The 13,878-nt window shown below is 33.1% G+C and overlaps 3 protein-coding genes across 6 annotated transcripts; 1 reads left to right on the top strand and 2 right to left on the bottom strand.

The window, feature by feature from the left end:
* Nucleotides 1-237: 237 nt before the first annotated feature.
* LOC126856412 (DNA-directed RNA polymerase III subunit RPC8) lies at nt 238-3,755 on the top strand. 3 transcript variants are annotated; one of them, XR_007688357.1, is made up of 7 exons: nt 238-537; nt 625-808; nt 891-1,031; nt 1,116-1,234; nt 1,320-1,413; nt 2,498-2,737; nt 3,455-3,612. XR_007688357.1 is itself a non-coding variant. In XM_050604880.1 (6 exons), exons 1-5 carry the CDS (start codon nt 427-429, stop codon nt 1,371-1,373), a joined length of 609 nt encoding a protein of 202 aa, XP_050460837.1. In that variant the 5' UTR covers nt 238-426; the 3' UTR covers nt 1,374-1,413; nt 3,455-3,755. The 3 variants fall into 3 exon arrangements, 2 of the variants coding, with proteins under 2 accessions (XP_050460837.1, XP_050460836.1); XM_050604880.1 differs by lacking the exon at nt 2,498-2,737 and having other exon boundaries at nt 3,455-3,755; XM_050604879.1 differs by lacking the exons at nt 2,498-2,737; nt 3,455-3,612 and having other exon boundaries at nt 1,320-1,490.
* On the bottom strand, nt 3,481-10,251 carry LOC126856381 (F-box/LRR-repeat protein 16). 2 transcript variants are annotated; one of them, XM_050604839.1, is made up of 7 exons: nt 9,202-10,251; nt 6,988-7,355; nt 6,263-6,556; nt 5,493-5,784; nt 4,462-4,657; nt 3,781-3,929; nt 3,481-3,629 (listed from the first exon to the last, which is right to left on the bottom strand). In XM_050604839.1, the coding sequence occupies exons 1-7, from the start codon at nt 9,209-9,211 to the stop codon at nt 3,481-3,483; spliced, it is 1,458 nt and encodes a 485-aa protein (XP_050460796.1). In that variant the 5' UTR covers nt 9,212-10,251. The 2 variants fall into 2 exon arrangements, with proteins under 2 accessions (XP_050460796.1, XP_050460795.1); XM_050604838.1 differs by having other exon boundaries at nt 9,209-10,251.
* Nucleotides 10,252-10,401: 150 nt separating this feature from the next.
* LOC126856387 (actin-related protein 2/3 complex subunit 1A-A) lies at nt 10,402-12,403 on the bottom strand. The gene is made up of 7 exons (XM_050604846.1): nt 12,153-12,403; nt 11,973-12,078; nt 11,625-11,885; nt 11,260-11,550; nt 10,956-11,134; nt 10,615-10,884; nt 10,402-10,536 (listed from the first exon to the last, which is right to left on the bottom strand). Exons 2-7 carry the CDS (start codon nt 12,037-12,039, stop codon nt 10,498-10,500), a joined length of 1,107 nt encoding a protein of 368 aa, XP_050460803.1. The 5' UTR covers nt 12,040-12,078; nt 12,153-12,403; the 3' UTR covers nt 10,402-10,497.
* Nucleotides 12,404-13,878: the final 1,475 nt, after the last annotated feature.

The raw sequence follows: 13,878 nt of genomic DNA, 5'->3' as shown, positions 1-13,878 counted from the left end.
TAATATATAATTTGGTGTTTAAAATTTATTTTGTTTATCTTTAAAAAGATAACAGGATTTTAATATATTATTGGCATAAATATTAACAAAAACAAAAGAAAATTTATTTAGGCTTTAAAAAGTACCCTATATCAAATCTTAGTACGAATCTTAGTTAGAGTCTGCCGAGTTTGGTCACATGGGGCAAGACGTCATTCACGCATGCGCAGAAGTCTGCCAGTGGGATAATTCCCACGAGTTTTTATCATTGCCTGAGCGGCATGATCACATCACAAGCTTGGGAAGCTTGGCTACAAACAATATAGAAGTATATGGGTATATTACAGTTTAAATTGTTTGATTAATCAGAAAAAAAGGTGCAAACATTTTTTTATCACGATCATATTTGGTTCTGAAAAATATTTCACCGTGTAAGATATAACAAAAATGTTTGTGCTTGCGGAATTAAAAGATACTGTCAGGGTATTACCGAGCAACTTTAAATACAAACTAAATGATATTGTTGCTGACGAATTAAACAGAAAACTCGCTAATAAAGTACATATATATTATAAATTATTTTTAATTATAAGGTAAATTTTTTATGATGCTGATAAAATTATATGAAACAATGTTATTACATAGGTTTACAAGGATGTTGGTCTTTGCATTGTGTTGCATGATATTACGAAGATCGAAGAATCGTATATTTTTCCAGGAGACGGAGCTTCTCATACAAAAGTGACATTTCGATTTATCGTGTTTCGTCCATGGATAGAAGAAATATTGATAGGAAAAGTTCGTAGTTCTAGCTCCGAGGGTGTACATGGTAACAGTCTGATTTAGTTATCCAATTCAGTTTTTTATTGTATTCGTTTTTTTATTATTATAGCATTTATATCTCATTTCAGTTACATTAGGATTCTTTGAAGATATAATTATACCACCACATAAATTACAACACCCATCACATTTTAATCAAACGCAACAAATGTGGTTTTGGGTATATAAGACTGAAGATGGAACGGAACATAACTTATATATGGAAACAGGTATATATCTCACATGAATATATGATTAGAATTAGCATATATTGATTTAAACTAAAGTCATAAAATTGAGATATTTAACTTTAGGAGATGCTATACGATTCAGAGTAGTGGAGGAGATTTTTGCAGAGGCACCTTTACCATCTACAGGTAATGCTCGTGATGTAGGTGAAGAAACCAATAATGTTGCACCATATGTCTTACATGTAAGTGGGTTTATGAATTTTTAATGTTATATTCATCAAAATGTTCAATTCTCTAATTTCAACAATATTTCAATATATTTGGTAGGGATCAATTGATGAACCTGGTTTGGGTTTACTTATTTGGTGGAAAGATGTATAATTTATTTTATACATTAGTGAGAATTCTAAATAAAATAAAGGTAATAAAATAAGTTAAATAAAATAATTATATAAAGTACAATAAATTCTGGTCAATAAATTTTTATTTTATAGCACATTCCATTGTATTATTCTCTATCGTCAATTAATATTGCATCTTTGTTATTTCATAATGTGATTTAGTTTTTTAATATAATTTTTGTGTAGATATATCTATGCTCAATTTTGATTGATAACAGAATTATCAAGTATAATTTGTACAGTATGTACAAAGGCATTATATGTGCTAAACATGTTACACCACATAGAAATCATATTTTCACACAATGAGATTGCTTTGAGAGATTATATACTTCATTTACTATATCATAACTCAATTTAATAGAATAAATCTTAGGATTAAATGATAGAACTATTATACTCTATCATTGAGAAATACACAGCATTCTGACAAAAATTATTTTAAAAATGGACTTTATGTTAATGGAAAGAATTATGCAATGTGTGTGATATATATTGTGCAATAAATGTTTTGTAAATTTAAGATTTTTTATTAGCAAAAAATAACTTACTTAATTATATTAAAATATGTACTTAATTAATAACAACATAGAAGGTAACTAATGAAAAATCTTAAATTTAGAAAATAATAATTGCACAATATACTGCACTGCATATTTTAAAGAGTTGCATTTTAGACAAATTAAAATGTATTCTTGGGCATATTATTGCTGTTGTTCTAATACACAATTCAAACGTAATGTTTGATTAAATTAATTAAATATGACTTGTTTAATCATAAATTATGATACATTAAGAGTCTACTTGTTTACAATAATTAATAAATGGTATGCAATTACATATATCGACGTAATAAAATTATCCACTTGAAACACAAGCGAAACATCTTATCTAATTATGTTACATTAATATATGTATACTTAGTCAAAAACCACAAAGAACATATCTAGCGAAAAAATCTTAAATTTAGAAAACATTAATTGCACAAGGATATATTTGTATGTATGTATGTATGTATATATATATATATATATATATATATATATATATATATATATATATATATATGTATAAAGGTAACATATGAATGACGATGTATCATAGGTGCAATAGTGAATCTCGATTCTCCATCTACACACGTATTATCAAACGAATAACAGGAATCATGTATTTATGAATCGATCATGAATAGATTGCTGAGGGTAAAAATGGCTTGGAATGTTACCTTCTGTGTAATCAGTATCTGCTACATACTTTCTTTCAAGCAACATGTGTAATGTGTTGCAGCTATAATCGTCAAAAATGGGACAATATGCATTTGTAAATGAAGCGCGTTCAGTGGAGGTAACAATTAAATATAATCAATAAATATTTGAATAATTATTCAATTGCTTCACCACTTTTGTGCACCTCGATAAGATAACTTAATTGTTTAGATGTACGTGAAACAAATAGAATTACATACAATATAAATTTATCACAGTCCTAACTGTTTGAGTCTCTTGTCATATGTTTACTCGAGCTTCCTCTACTTTACACTAGGAGGCAAAAAAGAAGGATTCACTGATCTCTTCTTTCTGATGAGTTATCAATCTTTTCTAATGTACAATATCGAAAGAATTTGCTTTTGTACAAGATTACAATGCGTAGGCATAAGAATTTCTTTTCTACTTCGTCTAACCATTGTTAGAGATTGCAATCGTACATGCCCGTAATATGTAATTACATGGCCGAATGAAAAAATATAAATCAAAGTGCATGGGACGTTAGTATATTAAAAATGCCTATGCATTAATATTTTGCACATTTTGAGGGCTAGTGTTTTTTTTTTCTTTTTTCTTAGACCATTATAAGGAAAAAACATATTGTTCTTTCATATTATTTGGACGTCAATTGCTTCTTATCTGTCTATTCTGCTCCTTTCAATTATACCATCTTTGTTTTTTGTTCGAAATATTGCTTTCTGCGAAATTCCGCAATTAAAATCTACTTTTTGCAGCTTAACACTTTTTGTTTGACACGTACATTTATTCGCATATAAAGAATCTTATTTTGTTGCAGATATTACATTCCTCATTTAACATCGTTTATTCGATGATTAGGCAACGCGGTAGATGTTCACGTAGGTAATCAAACAATTCTCGCGATGTTCCTGGACAATTAGTTAGTTCTAACTCATGTAAATGTCGAAGCTGTATTAGACTGGATAAACCGCTACTTGTGAGCAATGGGCAACCTATATAAAAATGGATCAAAAATATGTATATGTAATTAGATCTATATAACTTTTCTTATGTAACTTAATATATATAAAATTTGGAATGTTACATCACATGTGTAAGAAAAGTTGTATAAAACTATGATTTAAAGATGATATGCGACTTTACCTGCCACAGACAACACTTGCAGAGATCTCATAACGCATAAATGTTGAAGTCCGAAATCTCTAAGTTGCGAACACCATCTTAAAAACAAAGCACTCAGCGAGACCATTGTGGAGATGTAACCCACACCAATATCCGTGATGTGTACACACCTGTACAATAGTATGAAAAAAAGATACAAAAGACACATAAATACGGACCCGAAATAAATTATACCGGATATGTTAGAATTAGAAGTACAAATAATAGATAAGACGCGGATTTATTATCATGACAAATAATCATTTGGCTAAAGATAATTGCGAATTTAGTATTTCTATGACTTTGTCACTTTGTGACATATGAATCAGTCCTTATGTAATGCATGATCTTAAATAGAATATCAAAATAAATATTATTTAGGTGACTAAAAGATTCTTAAAAAATGTCTCAAAAGTTATATATACAGTTTTCTTACTAATAGAATATGTCTTCATTTTAATAACATTAATGTTTTCTGAATAAGGAACATATAACAAAATCTATGTCTATAAAGTATAATGCTTTAATATACAGCATATTATGTGATGTAAGATGCAACATTTATTTAAATGCATAGACATTGATTTTTTAGAGATATTCTATATTTGCTGTTAATTATCTGAAAGTGATATTTTGAAAAATATTCTAATAATTTTTTCTTACCTATCTAATGTGAGTTCTTCTAAATTATTCAAATCACAGGCAATGTATTCTAAGGCTGCATCTGTAATCCTTGAGCACCAGCTCAAATCTAAGGAACGAAGTCTTGGCAAGTTTTCCGCAATTAATTCGACACCGTCATCTGTCACCTTACTGCATCCAGAAAGTGACAGCACAGTCAGATTGGGTAAGGAATGTACTAAAACAAAAACAAATATATTAATTAATATTTCTAAAAAAAATATGCAAGTGAAAAGGCTTTAAAATTATATGTAAAAAAATTTTTGATGATATATATGACATTTTTTTATTATTACATATCTTTTTATTATTAAAAGTAAAAGTTATAAGGCATAGTTATAATTTTATGTTGGTGTTTATCATTTATTTATCACATTTTTATTTTTATTTTTTTATAAATGCAATTAATATAAGTAAATTTCATTTCGTTTTAGAAAAATAAATATATTGAGATATAAAATTTTATTCATAATCTTTTCTTGACGTCCTATTTAAATAATGGTATCAGATCATTGTCCGTAAAATATGCACACGTGTATTTTGCTATAATTCGAATCTGAATTACCAGTGACAATTTGAAAGCTAAATAAAGCTACATTCTTTAATTCTAAAGACTAATTCTTAAACACGTATGCACCTGTCTTAATTTCGGCCTATCACTATTATAGATCTCCGATTTACCTTTAGCCTTCACAGAACATCTCGGTCAGAAGTTAAAATTAGCAAACAGCCCACGGTTTTCAAAAATAATCATGTAATCTATAAATAATTATAATTTAATATGAATAGTCATCTTCTGATTTTAACAGAAAAATAAAGTTATCTATTTAAATTAAAATAATTTTTTTTTATTTGTGAAATTAAAGCAATATTGACCGATAGTTTTATGTGTATCAGTTTTGTCGCATCTGATATTATGTAACATCCCTGTATCTCGAATATACTGCAACGAATCAATTAAAAAGATAAAGCTATATGAGAAATATCAAAATAATAGAAGATAAGATTCTCACCAATATTTACTACGCCGTGATTTGTGAGCTCCCAGCAGGATTGCAGTTTCAAGATACTGAGTGCGCTGCTTTGTTTTGCACTGAAGTAACCAAGCGCAGCATCAGTAACATGATAAGCTTGCAGAGAAAATTCGTAGAGGCTTGGCAGTAACTGAGCCACGGCGCCGACGGCCTCATCGGCCACATTGATGCAATCTGACAAAGACAATGATACTATTCTAGGAGTAAGACATGCCCATAGTCCAGCCTCCGTTATTTCATTGCAGCCGGTTAATTCAAGTTCGTACAAAGCCTAAAAATAATCACAAAAAATTGTATTCATTTCATTCTGCCCTATATAATCCCAAACTAACTAACTCTATCATTTAAATTTAACTAACTCTATCATTTAAACATGATTATACGAATGAATATATTAATTTATATTGCGTAAAAATTTTTCTTTTCCTTTTATCGATTTTTTAATATTTAACTATATAATTTTGATTATAAGAGCAATAAATTATTTTAATATTTATAGCAATAAAGAATTAATAGCGAATCTAAAAACGTTTGATACTTAGAAAGGCTTCTTCAATTTTATTTTTATAGGCGTTTTAATTTATTCTCATAAACATATTTCATTTACTATCTCCGGAAATTTTATTTCTTTGTATTTTAATTATATTTATCTATAATTATTATGGAATTTCAGATTCACGAGAAATTTTTGGTTTATTTGGAGCCAATACAGCAAACAATACGTAAAAATAGAAAACATACAAATTTACCTGTAAGTGATCCAAAAGAGCCTCAAGACCTCTGTCCGTTACTGCGCAGCATCGTAATGACAAAGAATGCACATATCGTTGTGCTAATGGGAAACCGCGCGTTAATTCCGGAATATCTTCATCGGTCGCAGCTAGGAGGACCAAGGAATCAAAACCTCTTCTTATTAAGGAAGCATATAATCGGGTACGTGAGGTCGGCTGCATAGCGCGAGCTTCGCGGCATCGTATCACTGGTACTAGACCCGTCCAAAGACGCGGTCTCGCGTACAGAATATCTCTCCATCTCGTGCAAACCTGCGTACAATGATATGCTGCAATTATTCTACGATAGGATACAGAATATATGTATATTATCGAGATACAAGCCATATAGAAGTTTAAAGATAACAGGGTTGAACTGGAGCAAAGATTGAGATTTAGAGATTTGACACTTATTGACATATACATAATTATAAAGAAACTATAAGTCATATATTTTAATTTTAAGATTTATATTTTTATAATATATATTTATAGGGCAATATAGGCAATTTGCGTGAAAGAATAATAGAAAATAAAATCTCTTTTTTTAAATTAAATCTCATGTGCGCGAGTGTGCGTGTGTTTAAACATTACTAAAATCTAAAGAAATTCATGTTTTAAGTAAAATTGTAAGTCTGCTTGTATTATTTATTTATATTTTGATAGTGGATAGTGAATAGGAAACTGATGCCTCCGCCATATACTTGAGCCAAAATTCTTCTTTCTGTGGCGGTGAAATAGAGAAAAAACCGCCCGAGGAAATTGTCATCCTGCATCAGCTGCTCCCATGTGATTGGTGGCACGTAGCCGCCGGTTCCTCCGCTAGCTAACGGGACGGTCATCTTTATTCTGTTCCTGGGTATTAACCTGGCTCTGCTCGGGGTGACATTACTCAAGCGTTCCTTATTGTTGCCCGCCGATACATTGTTGATACTCTGCGCGATGCTTCGGCTGGGCTTTTCGGGCGTCGTGTTCGCGTTATTCGCGCTTTGTAAGTTCATGTAAGCGACACTGCCGCTTCCACCACAAAAAACGTTTGTCACGCGTTCCATCACGCTGGTCTTTCCGCTCCCTGAAAATTCGATATCGATTTTAATTTATAGTTAAAAAAATCAGAAAATGTGCAGATTTGATCGTAAGAATTAAAAAAAGTATAAGTAAAAATTTTAGAACTGTGTGCGAACTTTATTCAAGAATGTGTGAAGGGATGGCAAAAATTTATGAAAGCGACGATTTGCAAAACTGAAGATCAAGGGAATTTGTGGAGAAAATTTATGAAATTTGGAATATTATAGAATAAAATTGAGAGCAATTATAAAATATTTGAGTAACAGAATTTTTTCAAAGACGCACTATTACTGTAAAATATATAATAATTTATTAGAATCAAAGAATAAAATTTTTTTCGGTAGCTTTTTGATTACTATGAGTAATTGATGAATATGAGTTCAATTTTTCATTAGAGAAAAATCTGAAACTCAAAACTTCCCTGAGTATTCTTATTTTATTTCGTAGCTCCTATTTGGCTGGCACACCGCTATTTCCTATTTGCCATTTATCTTGAAAATTATTTTTATTTTTAATAACTGCATTGAGAGGTATAATAATTTTATCTTAAATCAGAATAAAAAATCAACTAATCATATTTAATAAAAACGAAATATTGTTCATAAGATATAATTCGTAAGATGTTCTTTTGTATTTTTCGTGTATATATTTTGTATTTAATTCTGCGGTCGACGAAAAACGATATAAAAAACGATCTATAATCTATCAATTTAAATCAAGGATCAAATTAAATGATTAATAATTTGTTTTTTTTTCTTATATCTCAGCTTATATTAATCTTATTACATGCATATATTTAGAAAGGAGATCTTAGGTTTATGCCTTTTTTGCTCAGAACCAAATCTGTCTCTGGTCACGTTGATCACGGTTTTGACCCGGGACTGGCATCTATCCAATCACGAAAGATTGCCTATTTGCGCATCTGAACGTAAACACGGTCGATCCAAAGAGACGATGCGTCTTTAAACTGCCAAAAGTGACGACGAGTGCAATGCGAATCATATCGGCACGTTTAATGTTTCAAACTTGAATTCAGGACGTCTGATCCTCTAATCATGACTACTTGAATGCAATTATCTTATCAATCTAATGAATCAGACGGTCGCGATTGTTACAAAACGCGACGCTAAACGACTGAGTCGTTATTAAGTGCCTCTAAGGTGTCTCGTTATGTTTAAGCCCGCCACTATTTTCGCGTGCACGAAAACGTGTACGTATCGATTCCATTGCAGTTAAAATTGCGACGACGAAAGTCACGTAGAAGTACCGCTTAATAAGTTACGGAAAAAATATTGCGTGTAAAGTAGCAGCGCGAGATTTAATTCCCGCGCTCGTAACAAAACGCCAACAGCGTGTCATATTGTTGACGCTGTTAGATAATTAAAGAAAAAAAAAAAAAGGAAGAGGGAGAAACAAAAGGGAGAGAGAAAGACGAATTGTCACAAAGAAATCAATCGCGATTACGTAACAACAGGACTGAATCGAAAGGTTTAACATCGCTCGATCCGGAACGCATTAAGTGAGAAAAATCATAGCAGCAACCCCTAATCGCTCGTCTTTATTTTTCATCGCCGTTCAAGCGGAAGGATAAACTTGACACCGATCCGAAGCGAGCGATCTTCCTTCTCGTTTCTATTCCCGATAACACGGAGAAAAAAGTCGAACCTGACGCGAATTCAATACGGAATCTGCATGACGCGTCATGTTACGCACGCTACTACAAGCAGGAAGTGGTGGTGGTGGTGGTGGAAACATATAATAGGGGAGCTATAGAATAAGCAGATGAACAAAGGTGAGAACAAAACACAAGAGATGGAAAAAAATACGATGAAGGTATGAGAACGTTTTACCACCGACCATGATGCTTCGACGTTCGCAATCCCAGGCCGTTAATTCGCTTGGTCAGTTCGGCGCTGGCACGTTCGACGACACCCTGCGCTGATATCGAAGACATGATTCCTCGATGGAGTACTCGTCAGCTCTCGTCCCGTCCCACAATTGTTCCTTGACGCCCGTGATTCGTAGTCAAGAGTAGCACAGCTCGGTTTGCGAATAACGAGATCGCATCATATTTGACGGCTTGATGGTGATGGTCGAACGTAGACAGAGAATGAGCTTTCCTTGCGAATAATAATGCTGCGCGCCGGCGGCGCTTCCTGTTCGCGCGACGCGCTTTCAAGGGGATGATCAAACGGAGATGATGAGAGCGCGCGCTTGCTCCTCTTTCTTAGTGCGCGTCGTCGCGCGTAATGATTCTCTCTCTGAATTTTAGAAAAAATAAAGAAAAATAAACACGCGTCACCCTCTGAATCAATAATCCACAATCGGCGCGGTATAATCCTAACATTCACGAAATATATGTGATGCACAGCGTCGTCATCGATAATGATGATAGCAATCTCGATTTCATCCGTTAACGTGTTTTTAATGACGACGTCGGGCCACTTTGCATTGACAATATCATCCGCGTCGTCGTGCGTTTCTGTTTATTACAACGGACATGATAGTAAAGCGAAGTACAAGCGCGCTGCAGGCAACACATGGGGGTGGTTTGCGCGAGACTGAATCGATATTCGCGCTACTGATCTTGTCCGGCTGCTTTTTCCCCACCCCTACCGGGGATCTACAAAGCGCGTGTCAGCCGCTTATGCCTGCCGACTGATGAACCATCCGACAGAGTCGCGCGCATGGTCGCATACAACTTGTGTTTAGCCTTTGAGCCACTTTTTTTATACTCGATGTTCCGAAAATTGCAATTGGGCATTGGGATGAATAGATTAACTATCAAAGAGATATCACATTTTTAACAAAGAAAGAGATACTAATAACATAAAGTTTATAATTAAAAGATATCACAGACTGTGAGACTCTATGGTATTATATTTTCGGGACACCTTGTATTTATCGATGACGTCCGAACGACGTCAGTAGCTAATGTTACCTTTTTGTAACAATACATTATTGAATATTTTATCTATATATTATACAAAGGATAGAAGTTCTTTTCAAGGAGATAGGTCGCGATGTGGAAAATTTAATTTATGAGGTGATTAATGAGAAATTGTATAGTATTCATTTTAACATTTATACATCGTTGTATTGGATGTAATATCTCTCATCTTTGCAATGTAAAAAAAGTTTCATGTTTACGCTATCTTGAGACCAGCAATGGAATTCTCTAAAAGCTTAATAAAGAGAAAAAAAGATAGATTAGAACATATCATAATTGTTAAGACTGAAATAACACAAATGACACAAATTACCTTTAAGTCCCAAACTACAAGTTGTCCATCTAAACTGCTTGTGCTAAATTCGTGATCGGATACCCGACGAACGCAGTTGATTGTATTTTGGTGCACGCTATCTAAAGCGTTATCATTCGTCTCATTTCTCGCTTGCCGATCTAACGATTGGAACTTTCGCATGGCAGATAATCCCGCAATCTCTTTTCTTTGTGTGTTATCCAATTTTGAGGCAAAGTATATTTGCCCGTTATCGTCTATAGAATATAACATTGGCATACAGCTATGCCCCTATGTGAGTGGAGGTTCCTAATTAGTATAGTGAACATAAGTCGTATAATTTGAAGAATTACATTGTTTACCGCGGCAACAATGTTATTAGATCCTATCCAAATGCAACTTAGAAACGGTAAATGCTCTGTGTACAGCCTCACGACTGCATTTCCTTTAGTAGCATCTGCGATACATATAGATGAGTTGTGCGCCACCCAACAGATTTTATTGCCACATGGACTGAACGCTACTGAATGTATCCAGCCACCTAAATAATTATAATAATAATAATTATATAAAATCCAATTTTTTAAATTATTTATAATTAACAATTCTGTATTTTTAAATAAATAGTAGAAAAATAATAATAATAAATAGTAGAAAAAATTTTACCTCCATTGGGTGTATTAGGAAACTCAGCCAATAAAGTTCCTAAAGTATTACTTTGTCCCCAAGGAGTAATACCAGGAGCATCCTCCATATCACTGATAAATGCACTGAAAATACGGACTTTATAATCCGTAGATCCAGCAACCAGAACTTTGTTATCCGGATGCCAGTCAACAGTAGTTACCGTAGACCTTAATGGACGCTTTATATGTTTACATAACCACCAGTTATTCTCTGATACAAAGTAACAAACAGCTATAACTCGCCCCCCGGAACCAACAGCAAATTTGTTTTCTGCAAAGACAATTGTACAGAAATAAAATAAAAATATAAATTCAAGTACAAATTCTGTGAATATATATCCATACCTAGAGGAGACCATTTTACGCAAGTAGCAGCTCGATTTATTCGTAGGAGAACCCATGCAGGATCCCACTTGCCATCATCTTTTTGAGTCCACACATAAGCGTTTTTATCCGCAGAACAAGTGACTATGCGATTGGTCTTTGGCGCCCAGTCAATTCCCATGACAGCCATGTGATGTTCCTCCAAGGTCTCCAGCAGCTTCCATCCGGAGGAAGAACGTTTGTGTACCTGAATCTCATTGTTGTTTGGGCATATGGCAACTTCTGCAAAAACGAAAACCGATTATGACTTCCCGCAATTAGATATTTAATATCCATTAATATCAGATATATGAAAGCGGACCTCCGTACCTGTTCTATCTCTATTCCACGCATGACAACTGATGGCCTCGACACCGAAGTTATAGACCTCCGTCATTTCGTGCTCGCTACTTGCTAAAAGGACGCCTCGGGACGCCTAGTGCGTAAACGAAAAATCAGCAAATTGAACAACGGGACGTCCAAGGATAGCGACAATGAATCAGCGGATACTTGAGACGAACGGTCGACGGGCGCGGTCGCTGATTAAATTTTATCAAATGAGAATTCCGGCATCCGGGCAATCGTATATACCGGACAGCACTCACGGAAATTCGCGGACTCTGGTCAGTCTACACGAATTTCCCCGGTCTCTCCTTGTCGCAAAACACACCCCTCAACACACCGGAATTGACAGTTCATCCGTAGATAGCGGGTTATCTGTCTTCGCTTTGAGGTTATGATGTCCCGGATGTACGTATTGCACTGTACGCGCGTCTCGCTAACTTGTTTTTACACCTTTACAGCAACGACCTCTGTCGAGCGGGCCATAAGAAAGTTAGGGAATTTAGGTAGATGTGATTTATCATCCTTCCTGAAATATTTTCTTTAGTCGAGTTTCCTCTCTAAATATAGTTTTAGATTTTGAATACAGAAATAGGAAATTTTTATGAAACTGGTAAACTGCCGTGGCAGTAACGGTAATAATATTTGTGTATCTCTATAAAAGTGAAGAGGAAGATTTTATTGTCAAGATAAAAAAAAAGGATGCTGTACGTTGCTGTAGATCGAGATGATTGATTGGAATTGAAAGAAGATACACATTTTCTACTCTGTATTCGACTATTTGTCAAAAAAGGTAATAGAGTATATAAATATGAATTTTAAAAATTTGTCTCGGAGAAAAATTCGGAGAAATTTCAATTATTTTGCAATCTCACAGTGATCGATTTTAGACAATCTTTTATTATTTTTTGACTCTTTTGAGCTTTCGTATTTCATAAAATGCGCAATAAATGAATAATGAATAAGATAATAATAAAATGCAAAATGAAAAGATGAGTAAATCAATTACAAAGTGTTGTAATGAAAATTGAAACGACATAGGCGTCACGCATCAAATATATATAAATTCATTTCGAAACATTGTTTGCTGTTTTGATGATTGAAATTTGTCGATTGTTTCTCTTTTGTTTGTAAAACAGAGATTGCGGCCGATATAAAGAAGCCGGCCGCAGCTGCGCGTGATCGCAACAGATTTATTTCTGCGGCGCAAATCGTCGCTGTTGTCATACAGCACAAAGCCAAAATGCGCCCTCGTTTAATCTATCGGCCATTTCGTCCGTCATATCTTGCGTTTGATATAGCTAAAGCTGCGTGATGAAATATTTTTCATCGCGGATTAAAGCTGTAAAATATCAATGGCATCGTTCAATGTGTTTCCGAAAATGCGCGTTTCTTTGAATTTTTACTATGGAGAAAGTAAAATACTTATGCGTTATCTTGGTGTTTTACTTTATTTGAAGTATATGCGTTCAAATAATTTTTATCTAATAGATTTTTATTATTTAGTGCAAAAGAATTTTATTAAATGTTAAAAAATATACGTACGAAAAGATTTAATTATTTAATTATGTAATTAAATTTATAATTATGTTTAATTATATAAATATTATTATATAAATAATTAAAAGATTTTCTGTATATTCAAGTTAATATAAATTTTTTATATTAAATATAATTTTCACGTATAAGTTTATTATTCACAATCAGTATAAATAAATGTTATCAATTTAAATGTTAAATATAGAAATATTTATTAATATAATTAAAGATTGTATAGAATAATATCACACAAAAGATACATGAGGAGAGACTTTTCTCTAAATCTACTACAATGCCTCTAAATCATACAAATAAATTCACATGTTTTTTTTTATACATGTTAATTTAATTAAAA

This window comes from Cataglyphis hispanica, chromosome 18 (genome assembly GCF_021464435.1).
Source record: "Cataglyphis hispanica isolate Lineage 1 chromosome 18, ULB_Chis1_1.0, whole genome shotgun sequence".
NCBI classification, from domain to species: Eukaryota; Metazoa; Arthropoda; class Insecta; order Hymenoptera; family Formicidae; genus Cataglyphis; species Cataglyphis hispanica.
The sequence above is the reverse complement of the archived record's forward strand: the minus strand, read 5'-3'. Positions and strand labels throughout refer to the sequence as shown.